Here is an 11,223-nt window from a genome sequence, read left to right as displayed (position 1 = left end):
AGAGGAGCCATGCTAGGCGTTGGGCACAGACATCAGTTCGGCGGCCACCACGTCAGATCTGCATCCATGGTTAGCTGGAGGAGGCGGGGGAGGGATGGGGCCGCACGAGAGATAGAAAGTGGTGTTGTGCAAAGGCAGGTCGTCCTGCGTGCGTGCGTTAGATACAGATCGGACGGTCATCGAACTTTTGTAGACGTAGGTTTGTTTTTGTGTTTTGGGTCCGTTTCCTTGTGAAGGGTGGATAGCAATCCGTCCACGCGTTGCCCGGCCTTCAATCAATAAATAAATACACACCCGGACCCAACCATCCCACCCCGCACGCACCAAAGCTCCCAGCTTTTTCCCCTTCCGTCCTTCGTCGCCGCCGCTCTAGGGTTTCCTCTTCCCGATCCCCGATCCAGCAGCAGCGAGCGAGCGATGGCGGCCGCGGGAGACGCCGGCGAGAAGAAGATGATCACGCTCAAGAGCTCGGACGGCGAGGAGTTCGAGGTGGAGGAGGCGGTGGCCATGGAGTCGCAGACGATCCGCCACATGATCGAGGACGACTGCGCCGACAACGGCATCCCGCTCCCCAACGTCAACTCCAAGATCCTCTCCAAGGTCATCGAGTACTGCAACAAGCACGTCCAGGCCAAGCCCGCCGACGGGGCCGCGGCCGCCGCCGGAGCCTCGGACGCCGCCGCCCCCGCCGCTCCCGCGGAGGACCTCAAGAACTGGGACGCCGAGTTCGTCAAGGTCGACCAGGCCACCCTCTTCGACCTCATCCTGGTATGAATCAATCAAATCCCTCCCTCGATTCGATTTATTATTTGTCCCCTCCTTTTTGTTCTAGATCTGGCCGCCGTTCCCCTTCCGGGCCTCGCATCCAGATTGGTTTGCGCGTATGGCTGCTGTTTAGGTTCGATTGGATGGGCTCCTCGTGCCCTCATCGATGAGGATTCGATTCTATTGGGTTAGGTTAGGGTTTACATACATGATTGGCTTATCTTTTACTCAAAAGGACAGATATTTGTTAAGAGTTTACATGATGTGGTCTGATTTGTAGGTCAGGGTTAATTTGTGATCCATGTTCTTGTGTTCTGATGTGCTATACTGTATATGAATAACCTGGGGAGCATCTAATCTTATTATTATTATGCCAGTAAATTGTATATGTGAGGATGTGTTTTTTCTATCTTGCATTGTAGCTAAATCACACTATTATGCTAAGATCGAAATTGCAATATGATGCATACACTTGCCAATGCATTCTGACAAGTGGTGCAAGAATGAATCTGCTCTTGACTCTGTTTTGTTACAGTTATGTTTCTTATCTGAATTTCTTACCCTGTTATGCTCTAGTTACTTTTGCTGTTCTTGGTTTTGAATCAATATCTATTGATTAATGCATTCCTTGTTTTGTGGTTTAGTTTGCCGCAAAGCATCTACATACTGCAATTTGATTAGCTCTGTTCTTGTAAATGAATGCTTCTCTCTGACATGCTGTTATTCTTGTTGCCCTTTTGCCCCCCTCAGGCTGCCAACTACCTGAACATCAAGGGGCTTTTGGACCTAACCTGTCAGACTGTTGCCGACATGATCAAGGGCAAGACCCCGGAGGAGATCCGCAAGACCTTCAACATCAAGAACGACTTTACGCCCGAGGAGGAGGAGGAGATCCGCAGGGAGAACCAGTGGGCCTTTGAGTAGAGGAGCATCTAGGCGATGCCACCGCCGCGCTGAAAGAACTACGCGTAGTATTCGTCATGTCTGTATTTCAGCGCTCTTCTTTATGTCTGTCGTAATGGGTTGTAATTATCCTCGAGTCTATGAGGTGGTGTCGGTGAACATCTTCGGTCAGTGGTTATGTTTGCGAGAACAAGAAAAACCTATCGTGGTCTGTGGTCATCGCTTGTCAAACTGAATCTTAATCGTCAAGTGGATGCTTTGCTTGGTTATCATCTTCCTGTTCTGATTGTTGCTGTGTTATTTGAGCTTCTTTGTTGAAGCTTAATGTGTTGGATGCTGGTTCTTTAAGATTGGAAACATTTGCAGATTTCTGTTGAGCTAGATTGGCTCTCTTGCAGATTTCTGTTTGGTTATATATTTCTGTTGTGCCTGAGAGAGCAAATAAATTGAAATTGTTGTGGGCCTCTGATTTCTGAAGATGTAGATGATAAGGAAGTGTCTCATTCAGAGGGTGAGGGGCCTGGAGCCACTCATGATCTTGTGGTCTTATCCACCAAGTGGTCTTCCAAAATAGCAGAAAATCCTGGCGCCTCATGTTTGCTTCTCAACCTGATAAGAAAAGCACTACTTGTAGCTTGTCATCACCACTTGCATCTAGCTTCTTGTTTCTCCTCCTTGCAGCTGCTCCCCCCTGCTCCAGCCATGGCGAAGCCGATATCGATAGAGGTGTGGAACCCCAGCGGCAAGTACCGCGTGGTGAGCACCAAGTCCATGCCCGGCACCCGCTGGATCAAGCTCCTCACTGGCAACGACTGCCGCCTCGAGGTGCCCTGCTCTGTTTCTTTGTTGTTCCTTGCTCTGTTTCATTGCTGTTGCTTGCTCTGTTTGATTGCTATGATGATAACAGATGCTGAATTTTCTTACATGTTGAGCGCGCAGATATGCACGGAGAAGAAGACCATCCTCTCTGTTGACGACATACTGGCACTCATCGGTGATCACTGCCATGGTGTCATCGGCCAGGCAAGCAACCCCAGCTTGTTATTCCTTTCCTTTATGAATTTTCTTGTCGTGGGTTAGGTTACTGTCCTAAAAAGTTTCCTAAAAACTGTGGTTAAGGTCATATATAGTTTGTTATCCTTTTAACAACACTCTTCTTTATGTCTTGTTTCAAGTATTCAATTAGTTATCAATCTGGATGACGACTTGTGTGGCACAAATTGGCTGCAGCTAACAGAGGACTGGGGGGAAGTGCTCTTCTCTGCGCTCAAGCGTGCCGGCGGGACAGCCTTCAGCAACATGGCCGTCGGTTACAACAACGTTGATGTCGATGCTGCCAACAGGAATGGCATCGCCATCGGCAACACGCCTGTATGTAACACACGGAATTTATTTGACTGACAAGTGCCTTTGATATGATGAATGTTGCTCTGAAGTCCGAATCTCGTGATTGCCATGATGAATGGGTGTATGCAGGGTGTTCTTACCGAGACGACGGCGGAGCTGGCGGCGTCGCTGTCGGTGGCGGCTGCCCGGAGGATCGTTGAGGCCGACCAATTCATGAGGGCTGGCCTCTACGACGGATGGCTTCCGCACTTGTGAGTGCTAGACTGCTGTACTATTAATCCAGCTTGATTTATGAGCAGCATATATACATCTATACGAATCTATTTAAGATATACGGATTGAATGAGATAATGAATGCAGGTTTGTTGGGAACTTGCTCAAGGGGCAGACTGTTGGAGTGATCGGAGCTGGCCGCATCGGCTCAGCTTATGCAAGGATGATGGTACCACTTTATACATCCTCCATATATAAATCTCATCTCAAACTAACCTGTTGAGTATGTATGAGCAATGTAAAACCGACTTAAATTTTGTGTGTGCTAGATTGAGGGGTTCAAGATGAACTTGATCTACTTCGATCTGTACCAGTCCACACGGCTCGAGAAATTCGTCACAGGTAAATTTTATCGATCTGCTAGTAGCTTTATTTGTTCTTGTGTCAGCTATTTATGCATTTGATGTGGATTTAATACATGTGTAATAATAATGTTTATATGATGCAGCGTATGGCCAGTTCCTGAAAGCCAATGGTGAGCAGCCTGTGACATGGAAGAGGGCCTCCAGCATGGAGGAAGTTCTCAGGGAGGCCGATGTGGTCAGTTAATTAGATACAATATGCACTGGGGCATTGCAATTTTCAAAATACAGATGAAAATATTTACATTTGAGATAACGGAACTTTGTTTCTGTTGATGGCAACAGATAAGCCTGCACCCAGTGCTGGACAAGACGACGTACCACCTGATAAACCCTGAGCGGCTGGCGATGATGAAGAAGGAGGCAGTGCTGGTGAACGCCAGCCGTGGCCCGGTGATCGACGAGGTTGCACTGGTGGAGCACCTGAGGGCGAATCCCATGTTCCGTGTTGGCCTCGATGTTTTTGAGGATGAGCCTTACATGAAGCCAGGGCTGGCTGAGATGAAGAATGCCGTCGTCGTGCCTCACATCGCATCTGCATCGAAGGTACGAACTTGTATGATTTGTCGATATATGAACTGGATTCAACTGAAGTGAAGTAATGGATTTGTACATCCATGCCATTGGAATTTCCATGCATCATCTGATGGATTCCACTGTTTGTTTGGTTGACTCCGTGTGCTCAGTGGACGCGTGAAGGGATGGCGACGCTCGCTGCTCTGAACGTGCTTGTGAGTTTCCTTGGATGATGATTGCTTAATCAATCAAGTAGTTCTTATGTTTATTATTGCTAAATTAGTAGGGAGTAGTTGATTACTGATCTGAACCTGATGGAGCAAGTGTTGGGTTAAAACTGACAGGGTAAGATCAAGGGGTACCCGGTGTGGGGGAACCCGAACGCGGTGGAGCCCTTCCTCGACGAGAAGGCGGCGCCGCCCCCTGCCTGCCCAAGCATCGTTAACGCCAAGCAACTCGGTAACTGATATATACATGTCTCTTGCAGTACCCGCCTAGCTCTCTGATCTTAGTTAGCTAAAGACATGTTCTAGCTTGTATTGACTATTGATTGGTGATGTTGGTTGCAGGCCTGCCATCTTCCAAGCTTTAGGCAGAGGCAGAGGCAGAGATGGATGAATCACTGCTACTACTACTACTACTTGCTAAGATGCTATGCATATATAGCTCCTTACCAGTATATATGTATGAATGCCCTCATCCTCATGGAGTAGCAGTACTGAATGAATGAATGATTATATATATCAAGCAAGAGATTTTTGATCAGTTATGCATTTATTATATGTTTCCCTGCCCTGCCCTGCCCTGACCTTCCCTGCATTACTTATACCCACTGCTTGCTACTAAATTAAGCTTGGCAAATTATGTTATGATGTATGCTAGATATTATATATGCTGTGATGTATGATAGATATATTATGCTCCAAGGGAATTACACCACTACTGCATTAGCATCTGCCTGGCTGCCAAAGACTAAGATAAAGATAGCTTTCTTGTTTGTTTGTCTTGATATATTTGTGGACCTTCATTTGTTCTTTTTTTTTTGGTCTCACTTTTTCTTCTCTTTTTTGAATTCACAAACATTGTTCAATTTTTGAACATTTTGTAAATTCATAAACATTTTCCAAATTCGTGAATATTTTTTGAATTAATAAACTTTTTCTAAAACCTTTCTTTTCCGCGGAGAACTTATTCTAAGCTTGTGGATACCAAATTTGCCACAGTTTTTCAGATTTGTGAATATTTCCTAAATTCACGAATATTTCTGAACTTATGGATTATTTCTGACATTCAAGAACATTTTTTGAATTCGTGAACCGTTCAAAAAATTTGTGCTCTCCTTTTCAATTTGTGTTCTTTTAAATTCATGAACATTTTTAAAAGTCATGAAGAATTTGCCAATATTTTTAAAATCCAAAAACATTCTCAAATTAATAAATTTGTGAACCCTTTTCTAATTTGAGATTTTTTTAAATTATCATTTTAATTTTACAAGCATTTCTAAAGACTATGGTTTAGAATTTTTTTCATAATCTGATGTTTCATTTGAAAACCGTGAATTTATTGTCTTCCCCACTTTAGGTCTTGGGCGGTGCTGTGTGAATATGGGCCCGTCCTTTTAATTCGGCAACGAGAGCACATCTTCTGTTTTAACAAAGCTTTGGGCTCCCAGAGCGATTTCCACGATTGACGATCCCCGGGGTGCGTTTACGTGGCCGTCATCAACACTTGAAGTTTTGGCTGATTCTGGCCCCGTTTCATGGACCATTACTCACTGATTTGGGGTCCCTGAGCGATTTCCATGATTAACGAACCCCGGGGTGCGTGTCGGGGATATAACCCACGGTATAAACCGCCGGATGTATGACCCGGCTAGAGTTTGGCAATTTGCTGGCGACCCACTTGGACTTGGCGGTTTACGATTCATTGGTAATCCGACAGGCGGGTCAGAGGAGCGACAAGACCCGGTCGCCCATCGAGCGGTTTATGGAAGGCCGGATCACGCTATGGTGGGCCGATTTAAGAGGAAAGGCGTGAGGAATATTTACTTTACAAGGAAGACCCGGACTTGTATCCGGTTTGTATTAGAAGAGAGACTAGTCCTAATCCTAAAACGACTCCACATGTAACCCGCCCCTCTAACTTATATAAGGAGGGGCAGGGCTCCTCAAAGAGGGACAATCAAGAAACAATCTCTAGGGCTAGACACAACTAGAGGAGAGCCGGTTTACGGCGGCTCCCTCGTGATGATAATGAAATCTAGCCTCAAACAGCATGTAGGGTTGTTACCGGATGATGTTTCCCAGGGCCCGAAGCTGTCTAAACCCTTGTCTTGTATTGCGTCTCTCGATACCGCTCAACCTCTCTCAAGCTACCACATAGATGCGTTGGCCTCACGATTAAGTCCTCACACTAAGGACATCTAACGTGTTAATTCCATGATAGTTGGCGCCCACTGTGGGGCCTGCGCACAGTGGTGTTGAGTTCTTGGAGGGATCTTTTCTGAGGATTGAGAAGCTCGTGATGTGCCGGATTAACGAAACCTGTACGGAAGGATCCACATCATCTACACAACAAGCGGTTGGAATAGCAGAGACCAGATTCAGATGAAGAATAATTAGGGTTTGATGTTGTGTGCGCCGCCGCCGACGCGACACGATCCGTCAAAACCAACGGCAGCTTAATTTCCTTTGGACGCCGAGTCCTGCAAGCGGTCAAATCCTAGGTTCTATCAAGACCGACAAAAATTTCTGCTGCTGTCCGATCTGCCGAGTTCCACAAAATTTCTGCTGCCGGCTCAAGCCCCGAGGAAATCAGGCACTACTGCTTGCTATGTACTCCCTCTGTAAACTAATATAAGAGTTACGAAGAAAGTACTGGAGTACGTACTAGTCCTGTACACTAGTTTTTCTACTCCACGTGAAGATCATCAGCAGCACAAACCTCCAAACGTCCATTGAATTACTTGAGATTGGTCCGTTTTCTGTTGTCGTTATCCGTGCGCATAACGTGTTCACACACAAAGCAGAGTACAAGTTCCAGTCCGAGTCGTGACAAAAAATAAAATAAAAAATTGCGTACAAGCGGTCAACATCTGCTGCATAGGAACTTTGGGTCCAAGTAGGAAAGAAAACCTGCATGCAAGGGATTCCTTTACCGAGAGTTCCTAGGCGCCGCTCGTTGCGGCAAATTGCCGAGCGAACGCACAGGAGCGACTCCAGCTGGGCCGGCCCATTAGCGCAACACGGTGAAAAATCCAAAAAAAAATCTGCTTGAGGGAGGGATTGAACCAGGAACCTACTGTTAGCTGGGAAAGAGCATAGCCAACGTGCTACATTAGCTTTCTTGGTTAACAATGCCGCGCGAAGCTAGAAGTAATGTAGGTCCAAACATTTTGTCAAATTCCCAATGCGGACATTATTTTGAAAAAGTGTTTATTTTTTAAAAGCGAACACTTTTCGAATTTGACATGAAAAACCTAAAAATCTCCAACATTTTCGGAATATGTGAACAAAGTTTGATAAACTGAACACTTTTTTGAAAATCATGAACATTTTTGAATATGTGAACAAATTTTTGTCAAAGGGAACACTTTTTGAAACTCTGAACAAAAATTTGGAAACGCGTATGTTTTTGGAATCCGAAAACAAATTTTGAAACAAGAACATTTTTTCAAACTCAGAACAAAAATTGAAGAAACAAAAACAAGTTTTCAATTTTCAAACATTTTTGAAAAAAGGAACAGTTTTTCTGAAATCACGGACATTTTTTAAAACTGTGACAATATTCTTAAAAACGAAAATGGAATAGGCGAAAATAAGAAGAAAAAACGAAAAATGAAGATGAACATTTTTCGAATTCAAAAACAAATTTTGGATACATAACCATTTAAAAACGTGGAAAAACCTGAACAAAAATGGAAAATTTAATCACTTATACAAAATTTTGATTTTTTTTGAAACTCCCAAACAAAATAGAAATAGACACATTTTCCAAAATTGCAAACAAATTTTGAAATGGAAACATTTTTTGAAACTACAGAACAAAATTGCAAGACACGAACATTTTTCATAGAATTGTGAATGAATTTGGAAAGAGGAACATTTTTTCAAACTCCAGAAGAAAATTTGAAAACACGATTCTTTTTTTATAATATGAACAATATTGAAAGGTGAACATTTTTTCTACGTATGCGAACATTTTTATGGAAAATGGAGAAATGTTTTTTGAATTTGTGAACAAAAGATAATAACAGAAACATTTTTGAAGTTTTGAGAATTTTTTTGAATTTTTGAACATAATCTGAAATTCTCAAGTACAAGAAAGAGAAGAAAAAGGAATTACAAAGGAATAGAAAAAATGAAGTAAAGAAACAGAAATTCGAAAAACTAAAAAAATTGAAACTGCGGAAGAACAATTTTTTATATCTGTGAACAATTTATGAGAAAGGGAACAAGTACTATAAATGCGAACATATTTTAATTTTTTTAAGAACAAGAACATTTTTGTATTTTGTGCACATATTTTGAAACGAGAACATTTTTTAAATTTATGAACAAAATTTGAAAATGGGAATATTTTTAAATTTCGAACATTTTCCGTGTATCTCATACAAAATCTTTAAAAATTGATTTAGAAATTAGAGGTATTTTTTCAAATTAGCATACATGTTTGAAAAATGTGAACATAATTTGAAAATAAGAACAAAATTTTGAATTCTAAACAACATTTGAAATTTACAAACATTTTTTGAAAAAAGTAAAATAAACTTGAAAACTGAAAAAAGGAAACGAAAAGGGAACAGAAGAACAAGGAACAGTAAAAAAGAGAAACTAAAGTCAGGAGGAAAAAAAAGGTTCCAAATTGGAACGAACGAACTGGTTGGCTGGGCCGGCCCAGTAGCTTCGCTGGTGCCCTTTCCTCTGTGCGATACGGCGACAATTTGCCGCAACGCGCGGCAAATAGGGATTTTCTCCTTTACCCATGCGGAGATCAAGGAAAAGAAAACCAAGAGAAGAGAAGGCTACGTGAGATAAGGGCCACATCAGAGATTAATCAGCATCTGCGATTTTCCACATGCCTGCACCGACGAGCAGCCGCAGCGCCTTGCCTCCGTCGGCCGTTCTGCTGGTCTGCGCCCCCACGACCTCAAAAGCCGGCCCTACCAGGGACCGCTGCACGGCGGGTCAATGGCCTCCACCTCTGCTGCCTGAGTCTTCACCAAGTAGTCTTAAGCTGCCGCTCGTTCGTCCCTGAGGCACCGTTCCGAAAAATTACCTCCGCAGTGCTGGCCTCCACTACGCCGCTGCGACCAGTGTCTGAGCCACCCGGCTTCAAGTGGTTGCCTGCAATGACACGACGGCCTTGAGTCGCCGCCGTGGCCTCACCCGCACTGCCGCACCTCAAGCTGGCCCGGTCTCGCGGCCGTCTCAACCGTAGCCTTGAGCTGCCGTTTTCGCTAACCCGCTGCCTCACGCCACGCGTCGCTGCCATTTTCCATGGTCTGTGTTAATGAGGAAATCAAGTTTGTCGCCCTGGACAAAAGAAGATGAAGTTCCAACGGCTCGCCCGAAGATATTGGGTCACCGATCTGACCGAGTCACCTCTACCGTGTTGAACGGATCATTTATTATTCGGACGAATCAGGTGAATTTTGTCCGGTCAACCTTTTGTTAATATTTTTTTAACAATTACTTTGGTCTGTATATTTTTATGTGCAGCAAGGGTGGTGCCATGTTGTGCCTATGAAGTGTACGTCAGCACCATCATGCACCGGGCGTCTGCGCTCGCTTACTGATGGAACATGTGTGCGTAAGTCGCCGCCCGTGCAGCTCAATCTGCATCAACCCGCCGGAGCCGCTTTGAGCCGCCGGGGTTATATTAAGTCGCCGGTCTGCCTGAGCCGCCGGAATTATATTGAATCGCTGGTCTGCCTGAGCCACTTCTGTCGCGATAAACGGGTCATCCGTCATCCAAACAAATCAGGTGATATCCATCCAAGTTTGTTTTATTAGCACATGCTATTTTTGTCAAAAAACAAGTTTATCTTTTCCTTGGTCTGCAATATTGTTTATGCATGGAAATTATTTATGACAACAAGTGATATTATACCGCGGAGATGGAGGCACGCCAACATCTTTTGGCACAGGTGGTCATCGTTACTCAACGGACTCCCGCACCGGCTTACAACGCCGTGGCCGTCTCTCACGACCGCGCCGGCTTACAACGCCGCGGCCGTCTCTCGCGACCGCGCCGGCTTACAACACCGTGGCCGTCTCTCGCAACCACACCGGCTTACAATAAGGACAACTTGCCCGTCCGCACCGACTTACAATGCCATAGCCGGTTCATCTGTCTATGCCGCCTCAAATGTTGCAGTCGTTTTTACCGCCCGTCTCTCGTGGCCTGGTCTACATCAACGCACCGAGCCGCACTTGTCTGGATGAGCTGTTTATTGAGTATGAGCAAGTCACTACTTGGAAAGCCCGGTTTTCTTCTAACAAATTGGAGGCAAATTATCATATATTATCAACCGCCGTCTGCAGTAGATGGATCAATGGACATGCGCACAAATCGCTGCCACTACAGTTTGGTCCACTTCAAACAATCAGTCGGAAGGAACCATTGGCTGAGTTGCTGACACGGCTCATACGGAATCATTTATTACCCGCCGCAGTCACCTCAACCTTCTGTGGATTTACATCGTGCTATCAACACCAATGACATACAACTGATACCGGTTTATATCGCAGTCAAATACGGGGAATCTCAAGCCAACTTCTTGAGTCATCTTAAGACTCGGGGGCTACGATGATATGATGCAGCAAGTCTTGCCAGTCTCAGCAAATTCAAGTGCCCCAGGATGTTGAAGGGAAACCTGGTCCCGGAGGCTACTGTTATATTGATGAAAATTTAAAGGCCGTCAGAAAATTTCCGGCTTAGAAAGGATATGACAGTTACAAAATCCCGGCTTAAGGAAGAAGTTCCGTGTCATCAGAAAGGATTCCGGTTTAAAATCCGGTTCAAGGGAAATCTGTTCTCCCACAAAGCTATGACG

General features: G+C 44.6%; 2 protein-coding genes across 2 annotated transcripts; both read left to right on the top strand.

Annotated features, from left to right (window-relative positions):
- Positions 1 to 295: 295 nt before the first annotated feature.
- On the top strand, positions 296 to 1,940 carry LOC119319133 (SKP1-like protein 1). The gene is made up of 2 exons (XM_037593623.1): positions 296 to 768; positions 1,516 to 1,940. The coding sequence occupies exons 1-2, from the start codon at positions 418 to 420 to the stop codon at positions 1,687 to 1,689; spliced, it is 525 nt and encodes a 174-aa protein (XP_037449520.1). The 5' UTR covers positions 296 to 417; the 3' UTR covers positions 1,690 to 1,940.
- A 362-nt stretch (positions 1,941 to 2,302) lies between these two features.
- On the top strand, positions 2,303 to 4,954 carry LOC119319132 (glycerate dehydrogenase). The gene is made up of 11 exons (XM_037593621.1): positions 2,303 to 2,493; positions 2,608 to 2,691; positions 2,899 to 3,039; positions 3,145 to 3,266; positions 3,376 to 3,457; positions 3,558 to 3,630; positions 3,737 to 3,828; positions 3,936 to 4,196; positions 4,337 to 4,381; positions 4,511 to 4,625; positions 4,736 to 4,954. The coding sequence occupies exons 1-11, from the start codon at positions 2,371 to 2,373 to the stop codon at positions 4,756 to 4,758; spliced, it is 1,161 nt and encodes a 386-aa protein (XP_037449518.1). The 5' UTR covers positions 2,303 to 2,370; the 3' UTR covers positions 4,759 to 4,954.
- The last annotated feature ends 6,269 nt before the right edge of the window (positions 4,955 to 11,223 follow it).

The sequence above is a fragment of the Triticum dicoccoides genome, chromosome 6A (assembly GCF_002162155.2).
Source record: "Triticum dicoccoides isolate Atlit2015 ecotype Zavitan chromosome 6A, WEW_v2.0, whole genome shotgun sequence".
In the NCBI taxonomy this organism is placed as follows: domain Eukaryota; kingdom Viridiplantae; phylum Streptophyta; class Magnoliopsida; order Poales; family Poaceae; genus Triticum; species Triticum dicoccoides.
Note: the sequence above shows the minus strand (reverse complement) of the source record. Positions and strands in the feature narration are given on the sequence as shown.